This window comes from Passer montanus, unplaced genomic scaffold, assembly GCF_014805655.1.
Source record: "Passer montanus isolate IOZ18808 unplaced genomic scaffold, ASM1480565v1 scaffold29, whole genome shotgun sequence".
NCBI lineage: Eukaryota > Metazoa > Chordata > Aves > Passeriformes > Passeridae > Passer > Passer montanus.
The window spans coordinates 6,726,850-6,744,149 of record NW_024367596.1 but is presented as its reverse complement, the minus strand read 5'-3'; the positions used below and the strand labels follow the sequence as shown (position 1 = coordinate 6,744,149).

Genomic DNA, 17,300 nt, shown 5'->3' with positions numbered 1-17,300 from the left:
TGCAGGCTACAGCAGGTGTCACAAAAAGAGATATGCTTCATGACTACCCCCCAGTTAACTCCATCAGATGCTTAAGGCTTTTTTAATGATCTATAAGGTATTAGTTATTATTCAAAGTAGGAACTATTATTTTTTTAAGGGATCTTCATTTGCATGCCAATACTTAGTTGATCTAAGCACCTTTATATTTGCTTAAGGGCTTGTGAATAAAATAGTTCAACATTTCCACTGCCTAAATTCCACTGTTTTGGTGTTTTGGTTTTCATTTGCTTTTTTGTATGTTTGTATGTATGTATATATGTATGTATGTACTTATTTACTTACTTTGGCAGTGGTGTTATATTTCTGCTTAGGTTTAGTTGTTTTGGTTTTTTTCTTGCTTGCTTTGTTAGGCTTTTCTTATATATGTTTTGTTCTGGGGCTTTTTTGTGGGTTTTGGTGGGTTGTTTGGGGTTTTTTAAGTCACTGACAGGAGATTTTTAAATGCTTCCATTCAATTTTATAAAGGAAACAGATTAAAGACAGCTAATATTCAGCTCCCAGTGCTGTTAGTAGATTTTCTGATGTGTGTATCAAGGGCTCACTACATGAATTTGATTGCATAATCACAGTTTTCCATATAAACTTAACAGTCCCATTTGAATCAATCATGTTCATTCTAAGCTTCTTAGCATTAGGCTTGCACTGACTTCCAGCCCACTCCATCAGTGTGTTCTCAATAAGATTAGAGCAGAATGGTGGGATGTTCCTGGGGATGTAATTAGCTTCCCTTCTCTTTTACACCAACCTAAACCAGAATTCTCTCTGTTTTAAGTGAAACACGTTCAGGTAAAAAGGCAAAAATCATGCCAGTTTTAATTATTGTCATTATCAGAGTCTGGAGTGCAAGAATTCATTGTACATTCCAATCTGCCTTCCAATGGTGGCAATTTCCTCACTGATCTTAGGATAACTAGGCTTGAGATCCTATTTTTTAAAATTCTTTTTAAAGGATTAATGATAAATTTATTAGCAGTGTGTTCTATACATCTCAAATGTGATCTAATAATAAAGCTTTGAGTACTTTATCAGGGGACACATCCTCAGTTCTTCTGATAACTCTTTTTCATTATTAGGACAGGGTAAATACATGAAGAGAAAAAAAAAAGAAATACAAAAAGAAATAAGTGCATGCTTAGCAGTGCAAATATTAATTGATTCTTTACCTCTAAGTTAAATATTGCTCAACATTTATTGCTTTTAGGGCCGTATGCATAATTTCAGCTGGAATATTCTCATGAGTGTAATAAAATTGCCTTGACAATATGCTTAAATGTCATAAATTGGCTGCTCTCCTAAAGTTATGTAGATCTCTCTGTCACATAAATTAAATACATTTTTCACAAAATTACAATTTTAATTTGAAATTACCATAGGAATTGATGGTGTATTTTTTTAATAAAGTTAAAGAATTACCCATACCGTTTCATACACTGTAAAATTCCATACTATTCCTTAAGGACAGAAAGATTGGACAAACTTTTTTTTTTAATAATGTAATAATATTTTTGTGACTTATTATATTATATTGTAAAATTCCATACTATTCCTTAAGGACAGAAAGATTGGACAAACTTTTTTTTAAATAATGTAATAATATTTTTGTGACTTATATTATATTATAGTATAGTATAGTATATTTATATTATATAACCAGTTTAGCTCTGGTAATAGGAGTTACTTTTCAGAAACTTCTTGGCTCTTCATTCATTAATATTCCAAGTATGAATACACTGCCCTGTTAAAGAGTTGCAAACCATGTGCTACAGTTTGCACATGCTGCAGAACTTTGTTTGAGAAGAAAAATCCACAGAGAGAACAAGAAAAAAATCCATGTGGTTTTCAAGCAATTACAGCCCATATGCAAAAATATAGCAGGGATCTCAAATTATCTGTGATGATGACAAAATGTTTTCTTTGATCACTGCTGTAGATCTTCAGCTCAGATAATGATATGGGGCAGGGGAGAGGCTGAACCAGAAATCAGCAGGTAACACCACAAAGAAAACTCACAGCCAAATGATAAATAAAATCTTCTAACACCCAGGAGGGAGAGGCACTCCGTTCTTGATAACAGCTTCCTTTAACCTAAAGAATTGCATGGAGCATGCAGGCATGAATGCAACCAGCAGATTTACAATAAATCACATTTCTGTGTGGGTAAAGGCCAAACTGTCAGTCACAGTTCAAATATGACAAGAGTGAGTTTCCTCCTCTTCCCCCATGGCTCTGGTCCAGCAGCACAGGTAAGCACGTGTTTGGCCTTGGGTTTTGCAGGGCAGGTTTAAGTGCTTAGCTGGAGCCAGGCCAAAATGCAGGAGCCAGACACAACTCCCATGTTAAACCTCCTTTCACCAGACCAGGTTGAACAGAAGGAAGGAGATACTGAGCTGTGAGATGTTTAATTTTACAACAGCACACCATAACTTGCACAGGTCAGCACGCAGAAACACAGGCAGGTCTTGGTGTGCCACAGAGATCACAAGAGTTGTCACCCAGCAGTGCAACTGCTCTTTGTGGAGATGCAACATAAGCAAAGGTTTTAAACAACACAGCTGGCACATGAATTCAAATATCCAATGCAGGGTCTGCAGCAACCCTCCCACAGCTTCTCTGACTTCACACAAACCCTGGCAGCTGGGGTGACTTGGCTTGTGTGATTTCAGGTGAGAAATTTTCCCCTCTGACTCACACCCCACCCTCCTGCAGCCTAGCAGGAGAGCACTGGTTTTCACCTGGTGGGCAGGGCTGGCCTGCAGAGAGGCAGCAGCACCTGAGTGAAGTTTGCAGGAGGGTGCAATGAACTCATCTCAGTTTTAGAGCTTCCCACAGTTCAGGTGAGGCAGAATTCAGCTATATCATGTGCTGTGTGAATCAATTCCCTCCTCTGGTGAAAACCAGACATTTGGCTCTCATGCCAGCTTCATTGGGACATACATTCATAGTAGAGTGACAGAGAACAATTAATGTATCAGGCACAAGGAGAGGCAAAAAGCCAAGAAGTAATCACGCTACACAAGAGTAAATAAAGCGTGTGAAGCAGTAATTTTTGTGAAATCTTTATAAACACACTATAAAAGTGAGAAAAGAAGAAAAACAAAATTAATGCAATTTAACTTTTATCACAATACTGCTCAGTTTCCAGGAGTTCCCTCTCCAAACACCTCTCTGCAACCAGGAAAGGAGTTCTTCCAGTTCTTATCCTGCCAAGATAATGACCCACAAACATGACTGTCAGGCCAATACTTCCAGTTATGCTCTAGAAAACAATAACTACATTCTTAGTTGGGGTTCCCATTTATCGGTTTTTAGAAAGAGCCAGGTAGTAGAAATCAATTGATTTCTTTCCTCCTGTCCCAGTGAGTGCCACCAAAGTGCCAGGTGTCTGTCAGGAAACCACTGCTGTGTATCATAAAAACAATTAGTGATTGAAAGTAGCTGGTGTCTCTGCCTAAGCACAACACTTAAAAGCTGCTGGAATCAATCTGACTCTTGTACCTGTTTTTCCAGTGTCACCCAAAGAGCAGACCAGTTTCTCAGAGCAAAGTTCAAATACAGTATTTTTCCAGTAGAAAACCTGAGTTTGATGTTTCCTGCCTTCTCCCACGCCAGTGACCATGTGCTCCTTTTCACTCTGAGCCTTCTGGAGCAGATCATGGCACTGAGGCAGCCCTGCCTCCCTCTCCCCACACCGAGGGGCACTGCAGGAAAGAGTCTCAGTGCCCAGGAGCAGCTTTGGTGCTGAACTGCACTGGGGATTACCCAGCAGTAGTTTGGGATTTCCTAAATTCATGCCATGAGTAATTCAATCAGGCTCAGGCAACAAAATGGATCCAATCCAAAATTCAATCCAACTCACTTCAGCAGCAAATTACATCTAAATTTTAGATGCTTTTTGAGCCAGTCCTTCTAAAATAAATCCCATATATAGCAGGGGGAAAGCTAGGTGCCTTTGAGAGCCTCCTGAGGGACAGCCTAAATTGGGCAGGCACAATCTCCCTCTGGAGTAGCTTTTCTAGGCATTTATCTCTCCCTATTGAACATGGAGGGAATTTAGGCACTTAATTTAAGAGAACTAGTTCACTCTGTGCTCAAAACATAGGTGCTAATTAGCTGCCCATGCCTGACTGGAAACCCTCCCAATTTAGAGTCTAAATAATTTATCTTAAAGGCTAGCATTATGTTATGCCCTAGTAAAATTTTTAAAAACGAAACAAACCAGCATGCTTTGTGCACTGCAAACAGATCAAGATCAGGAATGCAGTAAGAGAGAATATGAAAGGGATGGAAGGACCATACCTTAGTTACTCCTAAATGATCCTTGCTTCGAATATTTTGAAGCAGTGGGGCTGATATCAGACACTTGTGACTTTCCCACTATCTCTCCCAAAGCACCCAAAAGCCCCACTTACATGCTTTTTTGGAATGAAAACCTACAGTAGCAGTACTGGGGTAAGAAAACCACCTTTTTCTGCTGTGCTGTTCCCAGAAGACTCGTTTGAATTTAGGAGTATCTTATACTACAGATGAGTGTCTTCAGATGTGTTGGTAGTAGGAAATATCAGCCTCCACAGATTTCACATATCCCTCAATTAAAGGAGTGTGTGGGCTTCTTCTTTAATTAAAGTGAATCTTATAGAGAGAATTTAAGTTCCTAGAGACATTATGAGAATTTATTGCACCCACTGGCTAAATTAGTACAGATACCCCCATTTTCCCAGGCTGAGTCTGCAGCTCTTGGCATCTGCACAGATATTGGGCACATAAATCCAGTGTGGGATCAGCTCCTGCCCCCAGTGCTGCTTCTCCAACACCCAGGAATGCTGGGTCACTTCCCTAATTTCACTTTGCTCCCCTCATCTGCAACACAGAGATAATACTCCTCAGCTCTGTGGTGGTGCCAGGCTTGATTCATGAATGTTTTAAGGCATTCTGTGATTTTCAGCCTGAAAGGTGCTTGGGAACCATAAATTATTGGTTTAATACAGATCATGGTTTTCATCTCATAAATCTTTTATGTACTACTCCAAATTCATGCCTGATATAACTCTAATAACTTGTGCAGTATTAAGCAAGGGATAAATTTGGTACAGTGTATGAGGCAGCAAAATGAAATTCCAAGTGTGAGACCAAGGGCTTAACAAGTGGCATTTCTTACAGAGTAATGTCAGAAACCTACCCCACTGCCCACTTCCTTACAGAAAAATATAATCTCATGGCACTCTGACTTGTTAAGTCTTAATTCATCATTAAATGTCTGCTTCACATCAAAATAGTATTTTTCTAATATTTTCTATTGCTATACATAGGTAGTTTGTGTTTATTGAGAATTAGTAGACGTGGTTATGTTTTGCAATCTGTTTTGACAAAAATATTTGAGTTGAAAGCAGATTATTTTTCACAGGAACAAAACTTTAAATAAGACATTCCTATAGCTTCTAGTCCTTAGCCATGGGAGCATAGGACCCAGGACTAGGAGGGATCCACTGGGTCACAGTCACATCATAAACAGTGATGTAGAAGGCTTGGAAAAAGCCATTTTAAATAGGTGGACATTTTGCCCCCCTACAGTAATAAAAATATAGTGTTCATAGAGTTCACTGCTGTGATAGTTCAGTTTCTTTAATTCCCAGACCAGATGTTCTCATGCCCAGTTTAGAACTCTGTTATTGGGCCAGCATTTCTCTATAGCTGAAATAACTTTGCTCCTCCAGTGTCATCTGACCAATCCCCCTTTGTGTGTACATGAAGAATAACTGCAGTCCTACTCAACCTTCATTTTGTTAGCCTAAGAAAGTCAAACTCTTTTAGTCTTCCTTTAACATGTAATAAATCTAATTTACACAAGGAAGAAAATTCTAAGGATATAATAACCATCTTTGAAAAGGAAAAAAAAAAATATCAGACCCCATACTTCAGTTAGACCTTGGTAAAATTCAGCTCTTTATTAAGTCTTGTCTCCTTCCCCTTCATTACTCTGATTCTGAACATTATTTCTGGTCTTCCCAGAGTTTATCCTCTGACCTCTGCAGCAGGTTTGGGCAATAAACTGCCTTTCCAGCTGTCCTCAGATTTTCTATTCTTCACTGTCTGCATTGAGTGAGCTTGGGTACTTTGGTTCTCATAATCTTTCTTCATTTCATCCTTCCCCCATTCTTTCCAATTGAAGAAAATTTCCATGGAATGTAATGGGAAACTTGATAAGCATCTGACTCTTATGTGATAATGTACCCTACTGATAGTCTTACAGACACAGAAACAGAGTATTTCCTATGAAGTTTTTACATTTTCAATGATTCTTACAGAACCTCTTCTTTCCTTCTGTCCCTCTCCAAATGGTCTAGGACTTTTCTTTATGCTGTGTAAATTCAAAAAGAAAAATATATACAAGCAGCTTTTGCTGATATCAGGATAAAATTTTAAAATACTAAAATTAGTTTGGAAAAGACTCAACTCTTAATTTAAGGCATCCATATGTTTTTCAAAATAGTAATGAGTAAGTATTGTCACCAAATCATAGAAGGAAAAATTAGGTCTGCTTAAGTCCTAAATATAATAATTAGGTAAATTTGTAGACCTGGGGATAATGGAAAGCAAAGGTATGCAGTTGATAAAAGTGCAATTTCCAGTCAAGTGTTGAGATTTACCAAATTAAGCAGGTGCCTCCTGTGCACTGAATGAGAGAGCAGCCTGGACAGGCAGCCCAGAGTTAAACCCCCCATGACAAATTTTCTGGTGAGCTGCATCTGCACTCTGGGTTTAGCACATGTGGAGTCTGGGACAGCATCACTGCCACATTTCCAAATTCAGATGCCACATGTGCAGGTTGTGCTGCACTCAGCTGGGCAGGCAATCACTCACCTGTCTCCCATGGAAATTGGTGTTTCAGTGCAGAGCTCTGAGCTCCTGGGCACACGCAGTCGTGCAAGGCTTGCAGCACAGCAAGTCAGTGTTGGGAATCAGATCAAATGTTTGATCCGTCGAAATAGTGGGCTTGTTATTTCAATAGCTCCAGTACTTTGCTGCAGCTTTGCAATACAGAAATCAAGTACTGAACAGCAGGGAATCTAATCTGTTTGCTGTAATAACTTTAGAGATAATCCTGCTGCTGGGCTAGCTCAGAGCCAGTATTTAACAAACAGAGGGTGAGTAAATACCCTTTTTTGGCCAGTTTTAGTCCATGTTAGCATCCCAAATTTAAAAACTCTAACATATCTGAGAGAAAACTTTGAAAATTCAACCATGGAAGAAGAGTTAGAACAGAAGGTTGAGAAGAAGATGGAGAGGATAAAATAAAGCTGAAAGACCTCCAGACCAAAGCAACAGTAGGAAAACTTTTTTTTTCAGATAAAGAAATTAAGGTACTAAGATAAAATAAGTGCAGGGCACACCATCAGACATTCCTCCAGTTCAGCTGAGGTCTTAATCCTCTAATCAGAGATAGATGGCAAAGAGGAGACTTTTATTTCTGAGATTTGTACAGTTTTGTCTTTTTAATTCTGATACAATAAATAGCCTGTGATACAGAGATTTCTGTCAGGTAGCAGAACACCAGTGCATTCATCCAATTAAAAATGGAAAACTGCTCATAAATAAAAAGCATTTTATGAGTCTTCTCACAGTCAGAACTCATGCAGGAAGTTCATACACTCACCAGGCTCCATCCACTGTCATTCACATATCATCTTATGGCAGAGAAGTGTTTCCTGTCTCCGCAGGTTATTGTTTAGAGGGCTAATGCTTATTTATGCTTATAATGCAAGATGAAATTGTTCTGTGGGGAAGCATGACACTTCTGGAAAATAAAAAAAAAAAAAAAGGGCTCTTCTAAAAAAATTTTTAAAAAAATTTAAAAAGCCCTGCTTAACCTCCTGGTGATAGAGAAGGGCAACTTCACCATGGATTTGAGGGGAGCTGCATCAGGCCCTGTAACTTTAGCCCTATAAGAAATAGTATGCAATAACTGCTAAGGAAAAATCATCTTGCTGCTTTTTTTGTGTGTGTGATTTGTTAAACTGCAATATAATTTTGCCCCAAAGGAGTAACTAAACCTTATTTTATTTTATTTTAATCCCAGTGCTATTTGTGCATCGTCTAATTGCAATATCTTACTCTCACAATCAAAAATAAAGCACATTATATTGTGAGAATATGTTTTATTTCTGTAAATTCTGCATCCCAAGAACACTCTGTGACCTGGGGTTCTCTGTTGCTAGCTGGTGAATGAGCAGCAGGAGAGCAGACCCCTCCTGAGCCCCTCCATTGATGACTTTCTCTGTGAAGCTAAGCCAGAAGCTGTTGCAAGGCCTGTAACATCGAATACTGCAGGTAAACAACATTCTTTACTACCCCTCACTAGAGAAAAATAGCTTCAGTTTTAGCTTCATTATGGCACATTTTTGTCAAGTGATTTCTTGGTTTGTTACTGTGTGCACAAAATCACAAGATGGCATTAAATTGTAATTGCCTGGCCTGTTAGTGGAAAAACTTAGTTCATTATATTTTAGGGGAAATCTGATGTGATTCCAATCACATCAATTCCAGCAGATCTTTGGGGCTGAAATTAATGCAATTTGTTTAAGTCTCACAGGATGTACACACCAGACTGAATCAATTCTCTGTATTTGCTTTTGCAAAATTTTAACCTATGGGAAAACCCACATTTAGTCTGGCTTTAATCAAACACTTGCCGTACTCTAGAAAGATTTTTTTTTTAAAATGAAATCTTGGATGAGTTGTTGGAGAGGAAAAGGGGGGGAGGTATCAGAACACTTTATCCAGGCTGAGTTCAGACACTTTGTTAGTGAAAGGATCCAATACATTTCTTACCTCCTTTGTGTTGTAACGAGGCAGTAGAGAAGGTAATAACATCTAAGAGTGAATCCTGAAAACCTTTTGAATATACTGAATTCTATTTGAAGTATATTGTCCTTTGGAAGTATTTTTAGAACCCACTCCTACTCGGTATCTGTGCAGAGGGAGTCGAGGCTGTTGAGCAGATCAGCTGAGACAATAACAGCAGCACTGCACTGCTGGGCTCTCTTGCTGCCTCATGAAAGGACTTGGCTTGTTAGAAAACATTTAATTAAAATTTATATCCATGCAAATTATTAAATGAATAATTGACAGCTGAGTGATTATCTGCACATCTAATTAATGTGTCCAAAGCAGCATGCAAGTTCTAGCAACAAAAGTTGAAATACTGAATTAGATAACAGTTGTAAGTAATATTTTTTCCCTTTAAAAAATAGCTGAAGATATTACAGGGATGAATAGAGCTATTTCAGATTGTTTAAGAATGGTGGGGGGTTTTTTTAATTTACCAGTAAATTTTACACCTGCCTTGACTATCTATCAGATTGGGGTGGAGGTGTCAATTAGATTTATTTAATAGTAAAATAAAAAAATTCTATGAAGACTGATAAAATTCAGTGATTTCCAAGAACACAGATAAAGCACTGCAAGAAGTAATGCAAATTGATCTGTCAAAAACACCTGCTCTGTAACACGATGATAAAAAAGGAGTTTTTCTACCTTTTACATGCTAAAGAATTGTGAATGTTGCTCTTTAGACAAATTTTAAAAGAAGAGCTGAAACTGAACATTTCTTTCATACTGATACAGTCCTTAATAGAAATGGCATTAGACTTTATATTCAGTATTTATGGCCCAAAGGACAAACACCAACAGCAGTACAAAACATTAATAAACATCTTTGCTCCTTTTTGACCCAGGTCCACCCTGGGAGCTATTCCCAAATGGATTGTGGCACAACAGCACTGCCCTAAGCAGCTGTTTCCAGGACTTAAAAAATCTAAGATTAAAGCAAATCTTATCTAAAAGCTCAATTGAACAGGGAACCCTCACAAAAGTGGAAAACCTGTGAAGGCCCCAGCCATAAAACCTCAGATGTCTTTAAGATTTTCAGAGGAAAAGCCTTTTTTGCAAATCCACTGAACTGCATTCAGTTAAGCACTTAAAATCCCCAGGCAGATTTTAATATACTGGTCATCATCTTTAGCCAGGAAATACACACTTACTCTAGCCAAATGCAAACACATCAGTAATATTTTTCCCCTATTAAAACAAATCTTAAAAAGTGAGCTATTTGAATTAAAACAACACTGAATTTTAACATTTTGTCTCTAAGTATTATCAACAGGTCTGGATCTCTTGGATCTTAGTGAACCTGTCTTACAAACCCAAAACAAAGCAAAGAAATCAGAGAATCCTTCAAGAACTGAAGGCTTAAAAGCTTCAACCCACAGAAAGAAGACAGAGAATCCTGACCTGATCAGTGTGGATTCTGAGCAGAAAGTCCAGGCTGCCAGAGTTGCAGACAAGTCTTCTCTAGATTTAGGTAAGAGTGCAGCTGTTTTATCAGTGCTCCCTTGCCCTGCTTAGCACAAGTTTCTCCTGGCTTCCATCACAAAATAATGAGCAACACCAGAATTTTTGCTGCACCCCATTTCAGCAGTGTAGCCTTTGCTCCCCATTATAAACCACCTGAATCACTTCAAACCTTAAACACTGTGAATATATTTTACATTTTGCCTCTGCCACTATGCCTATTAACTTGACCCTAAGTGTGCTAATAAAGTTTCTAAATTTGATTGGAAAAAGGAATTTAGTCAGGGTGTGTAAAATGGTAGAAAAATCTGTAGGGGTCTGATGAGAAAAGGACACAAATAACAGGCAGCCCATACTGATGTCCTTTTCAGAACTGCAGGTGTCAGAAATGCACATTTATATTTGTCAATATATTTGCTTTATCTATGCATAGGAGAGAAAAAAACATCCATTCTTGACAAGAGAGATATATTTATACAGACTGAAAAAAAAATCCCCAAAACAACTCAATTTCCTGCCAAGCCTGATCTATCGACAAGCTTTGGAAAAGGTGAATTTGATTTAGTTCCATCCAAACTAAATTACTTGCAGTGCAACTGAGAAATTTGCAAGGTAAATGTAATTTATACCAAGGCAGCAAATTTTCCATTCATCATCACAGAAATTCTTTTAGAGACTTTTATCTTCAAACAGGAGCTGAACATCTGATCTCTGCAAAGTGAGTCTGACATGACTGAATAATATCGGTTGCCTACATAGTCATTTTTACATGTTAGTCTCTAAAGAAGCTTCATTTTTACAATTTGTCTAAATTACATACAAATTACTGATTTGAAGTCAAGAATTACACTGACATTCTGACCATGAATGCTAACAGACTTAGACAAACATTGTGGATTACCAATTTTCACACCAATACTTCTTTGTATTGAATCTTTATAAAAATATAGGCTTTGGTGGCATTATTTTCTCTATAACACATTTTATAGAGGAGATAAAATTCTCAGCAGTAGTTTCTTTAAAAGATTCCTATTTTCTCTTCTTTATTTTTCAGTTGATATTCAGACACAGATAGAGAAATGGGATGATGTCAGTTTTCATGGAGACAGGAGTAGCAAGGTCCACCCTTCTGCAGAGAGAACATCATCATCATCCAGAGCTCCATCAAAAGAGATTTTATGGTACAACTTTTTGCTTTCCTTAAGAAAATATTTCCAGCCCAGCTTTCTTAATTCACAGAGATGCTTTCTCTATAACAAATCATAATTTTAAACCTGTTATGGTGACACTAAATGTGTTCAAGCACATATTTTGGACAATGTATCATAAGCAAGTGCACTATAAAATGCCATTTTGCCAGCAATTTTTAATGTTGTGGAAAGTAGCAGGTGAAATGGTTTCATAAATGCTGGTGAGAATTCTACAGAAACATGCAGGGAAATCCTTTATTGTGGTGGTTGATTTTTAGACACTGACTGGGGCACAGACTTGTGTCTTTGTCTAGTCTCAGTTTCCCTATGAAATGGAAGAGTGAGAACACAAAGAAAGGTCCAGGCAATTTTGATTAAGTGTTAGTGCAAGTTAAACGGTTCAGTTGAAGGAAATGACCTGATTAATCATTGTGTGCTTGTGCACTGAAAGACACAGGGCAGCGTGTCCTAGTGCTGAGTGTGTAAATGCATTTTTCTAGGTCCACAGAAAACAGATCACAGTCTGAGCTGGCTAATGTCAAGAGTGCCTTGGACTCTGATTCAGCATCAGAATTAGAGCTTGCACCTGCAATACAGGTAAGAGGGTTTGGTAGATTTATTAACCATGAAAAGGCAAGGAGGAACTTCCCACTGGCTAACCACTGACATCCTGGGAGAACTCTTCAAGGGGTATTTCCAGGATCATCAGGGAAAATATCTTCACACACCTCTAAAATGAATAGGTTATGAAATTGAATATATCAGCACCTGAAACATTCAGAGTTTAATGCTGCAGTGAATTGTGGCCTTCCTATACAGAGGGAAAAACATCAAACTAGAATTTACAGCACCATCTTTTTTCTCCCCCCCCTCCAGCTCTGAAATTCAGACTTGTGGTGGTTCCCTACCCATGTTCAATTCCATCCTTTAGATCTCTTGGTCAGGCAGGAACCCCCAGAAGTGGGAAATTGCTGAGGAAACCAGGAAGCAATCATTACAGCAATGCTCATTAGCAGTTTATCTCCACAGGTGGGGGAGCAGTGTGGTCACAGGACTTTTTCCTGCTGGAAAAGGAACTCTAATACGGAGGGCTCTGGGCTAAAGGTTTGTAGATTTGCCCAATTCCACTGTTGTATTGTGTCTTGGACAGGTCTTGTTGGAAATCATTACTGAGGGTTGCATGTATGTGTGCACACAGTACAAACATATACAAACACATTAATATATGTATTCTGGTAGATCAGGTTGTTCACACGCCTTCTTTGCTGCTTCTTACTTTTGAACTGAAAGACTTCAGCCATTGGAAAGGGAAAGAGAGAATTTTCTGGTGGATTAGCTTTTAGTTGAAAATAATTTTCTCACCTCCCACAGCTATTTTTAGGCCTGGACTTCAAAAACCTTCTATCAGAGAGAAAATCTGGAAATTAATGAAAAATAATTGCCTCCTTTGAAAAAGGAAAAATGAAAAAAGGAGACACTACTTGCCAAACGTGTATCCTGAGATTATACCCCCTTTTTATTTTTCCCAGAAAGTAGAAACAGAACCGAGTTATCAGATCTATTTTTGTGCTTTTCTTAGGCAAAACCAAGTTCTTTACTTCCCTGCCATCTCTACATTACAAATTGGGGTGGTTTTCCCTCTGGAAAGGGTCACACTGGTTGTAATGCATATCTTTCCTTTCTCTGCAATAGATCTGTACATCTTAGTAATGGAAAATACCTGTTACACAGTGCCATCCACTTGAAATGGATGGTGTGTTCTCAGGTGCTTTCAGCTCATATTGAAGCACCTCTGACCCTCTTTTAGGAAGCTGCTCCTCAGCCCAGCAGATCTAAATTCCAGAACATTTGTGCTGAACCAGGACCTGTGTAAGTCAGGTAGACACAGGATTTAAATGCTGTGGCTTTCTGTGAAAGCAATTACAAATGCAGTGTATCCCTACTTGGTCTATATGGTCTGTTTTCTTTTTATCTTCCACTAGAATAACTGCAGAAGCAAAAATTCACATTTTTCACTCAGTTTAAGTTCAGTCAGTTGAGGCTACATAACATTTTGTAAAATGACTGTTACTTCAAAATAAAAAAAAAACAAACATGTAGTTGAATAAGCCAACTTGGAAAAAAAAATCAGAAACTAAATATCTTATCTGTTGTCTTGGTACATTTCGTGTTTTGTTTTGGTTTGTCGTAACCTGCTCGTTTCAAACTTGTCGTCCATTTAAGCAACAAAATGTTAAATTAATAATACAGAGAAGTGACCTGAAGTGAGAATGTGTTTTTATTCGAGGTAGGTTACTGGGAAATGTGGTTTTGATCACTGCCTGCTTCATCCTGCTCGTACTTGGACTGTCAGAGTTGTCAGTCCCAGCACTCAGGCTCATCTGTCTTGACCGAGTTCTTAATCTGCTTGCAGAAGAAATCACTTTAGGGCTTTGATGAAAGCATATGTTTTCCATACTTTGTCCTCTATAGGTCTTGTCTATCTCATTTAATGGTAACCTTTGCAATTGCAACACATTCTGCCATACCCTAAAGATTTCATCTTGTCAAACTTGCTGCAGTTTTCCATAAGCAGTTTCCCCATCACCTCATCACTCATCTTTGACATGTTAGATTTAGCTCCTCAAAGTGAAATGCTAAGTATCTAGGTCATATTTTCATTAAAATTATGCAATCTTCTTAACAAAATCCTTTATTTATCCTTTATTTATTCACTTGTGCCAATACAAAATCCAAAAGACAATCTTTGAACCACAAGGCAGAGATGTTTTTGAAGGCCGTAATGGGCAGTGGTCACTGGTGGCTGTCACTGGATGTGGCTTCTCAGAATTTACTCACATCATATTTTATATATTATTAACTTTTAAACTGCATTGACCCAAAGTATCCTTGTTCTTTCTTTTATCTGCCATTCTGAAAAGCCCCTTGTTATGCTTTTATTGGTACTGAGATATCCTACAGTGCTTGGAGGCAGGGGGATTTGTTATTTTTAATCTTAAAATTATAAACTGCAGAGAAAATGTTCCATTTTCTATGCATAAAGTCTGTGCATGTTTTAACTTTTTAAATATTTTCCTGGGCATTTTAAATATTTCATTGCTTGCAGAGTATACAAAACCCCTGACCTGCTAAAATTCTGTACCTAATTCTAATAAGTCAGTGCTCTTAGACAAAGGTATAGTGCAAATCTTGTAAAACTTAAAAATCTTCCGTTTGACGCAACAGTATTTAGAATTTGAAATGAATTCTCCACTTCTCCCAAATAGCTACAGAAAGACTAATGGCCCTTCCCATGGATGTGCCACTTACTCTAAGGAAATGAAGAGTTACAAGGGAGAGATTTAGCTCATTATTTGAAGACTTGATCAAAAGTTAGGACTGTAATGTAAGCCTCTCACCAACAGTTAAAGTCCAACAGCACATAACGGGAATACAAGTCGGGATGGGAGGGTTTGTCCCTGAGCACAGAAGCCATGATCAGCTGCATTGTGGAGAGGTGATTATCAAACCTGTGTGCAGGGCCCAGCCCTGGACACAGCCTGGCTCACCTGGGGGGCTCCCTTGGGGAAAGCAGCTGCAGAACCCCACCCCATCCCCTCCTGAAGCTCTCCAGGGATGCCCCTTCACTCCCACCCCCTCTCCCTGGACCAACAAAAAGCAGCGAGTTTGGGGCTTTCCAAGGGGCTCTTTGTTTCTGTCACAACCACAGTGCAACTCTGCATTGTCTGTGTGCAAATGCAGCCCCCGTGGCTTTGTTAATGTTCATTTAACGGAGGGGAAAGCATTTTTCTGCGTGGATAATGTGGGGACAGACTGTCATGTGGCAGAGGAGGGACCTCTGTGCTCCTGGTCCTCTGCCCCCTCACCTCTGTGCTGCCCCTCGGAGCTCGCTCTGCCCTTCTGCAGTGCAGCTCAGTCTGAGCACCCTCGTTCACAGCATTGTCCTTGACCTAAAGAAAGCCACTCACTGGAAACAAATGGGTAAAAAGCAGAAGTAATCAAACTGTTTGCAGGAGCCAAGTCATAAATAATGAAAAGGCCAGGAACATAATTAGAGCCTATCAATAGAGTCCTGTGTCAAGAAAAACAAATTTAATTCTTTGATCGGATTACAGGTCGAGTTGATAAATGTTGATGTGTGAGATTCTACAAGAGTTTTGAATTAATATGTCATATTCTGATTGTAAAACTGGCACAACACAATGTGAATGAAGCAGTTGTTAAACAGATTAAAACTGGCCAACCTGAGGTCTCAGGAGCAGTAGTTATTTACTAGGGATTGTAATCACACAGGGATTGTTCTGGGATTCCAAAGACAAACAATGTTCTTCAGTTTTATTGATCTGAAAATAAACATGCAACCAAATTCCTCAGAGAATTTCCATATGATGCAACAGTGGAATAAAAAAAAAAAAAAAAGAAAAAGAAAATAAGGGATATGTAAAAAGGAACTGGTGATCAAGGCAACTGTATAAATACATATTGCAATGCAGTCCCTTGGAAAATCACACATTTCAGAGCAAGAACACAGGCTCTGCTTACAACACCGTGCTGGAAGGCAGTTTGAAACAACAATTGTGCTCCCTGTGCACTACTGGGGGAAGAAGAGTGTGTAGAAGCAAACATCATTAGTGGGAGACCTGATTTCTGCATAGAGAAGCAGCAAGACAGGTGCTGGAATAAAGGGCTCACTTGGTTGTCTGTATTGCTATAGAAAATTAACAGAGGGAGTAAAAGTGACACAAAAAGGTTACAATCTGAATGTTTCATATTGAGAATATTTAATATTTTGATGTTTTCATATAATTGTCTTTATATCACTAAAAACTGATTAAAATTATCAGTATCTTGCTACAGAGAAAATAGGGAGTATTAAAAAGTATGAAAAAGAAAGAATACAGGGAAACTGAAATTAAAATTAATAAGAGAAACAAGGAGGGCAGTTAAACAAATTGCAAACAAAGTAATGACATTAAGGTCTCTTGATAACTTCAAATTAAACCCAAGCAGCTTCCTCAAAGACATTTATCCCAGACAACCTCAGTTTATTCTCTGAAGAACATCATTTTGTTTCCATAGGTGTTGAGAGACAAATGCCATCATGTGATACACAGACAAATGAATGATCTGAACCAGTTATCTCTTCTGCCCTAAATTCTATTACTCAGTAAAAGCACTGTTTTATGTATAGGCTTTTGGTTTGTTTTCAATAACAACCTGAAATATCTTCCGCGCCTCACCAAAGGAAAATAGTATTTTCCAAGTATGGACTGGAGGTATAAGATGTGAAAGCAGAAATAGATCCTCAGTGTGGACATTCCCCCACACTCTGAGCCAGAGAGAGTCCAGAGGCCAGAACAGGAGAGCACTCACAGTGCCCACACCACCACGAGCTTCTCACAGGAATTGTGCTGTGTCCTTGTTTTCTTACCTCATGTGTTTCATCCACTCAATGTGCATTTCACTCATCACTCTAAACTGAGAGACCAAAGCCTCAGGAACAAAAGAGAAAACCTAGGGCTCGTTTAGCAAATGAATGTCATCTTTGTAGGAAAAAATCCATGTGTGTACAAGCACAGAGAAATGTGTTTGACCGTGTCAGATGTGAGTGTCAGATGTTCCATCCCAGCAGTGCCCAATCCAACATTTGCAGAGAGAGCCCAATGAGTCTGATGTGATCAAAATTAGTCTTTTAGCAGTGTGGTTCACAGAAATGTAATA

General features: G+C 38.6%; 1 protein-coding gene across 14 annotated transcripts in view; it reads left to right on the top strand.

The window, feature by feature from the left end:
* The window catches only part of PEX5L (peroxisomal biogenesis factor 5 like), a 110,109-nt gene that overhangs the window by 68,952 nt on the left and 23,857 nt on the right, over positions 1-17,300 (top strand). For 10 of the 14 annotated variants that reach the window (XM_039713459.1, XM_039713465.1, XM_039713461.1 and 7 more), the window contains 5 exons: positions 8,256-8,367; positions 10,190-10,399; positions 11,444-11,570; positions 12,080-12,176; positions 12,609-12,683. In XM_039713459.1, coding sequence (XP_039569393.1) covers positions 8,256-8,367; positions 10,190-10,399; positions 11,444-11,570; positions 12,080-12,176; positions 12,609-12,683 — 621 coding nt within the window. The remainder of the gene's footprint in view (positions 1-8,255; positions 8,368-10,189; positions 10,400-11,443; positions 11,571-12,079; positions 12,177-12,608; positions 12,684-17,300) is intronic. The other 4 variants (XM_039713467.1, XM_039713464.1, XM_039713470.1 and 1 more) reach the window with 3 other exon arrangements.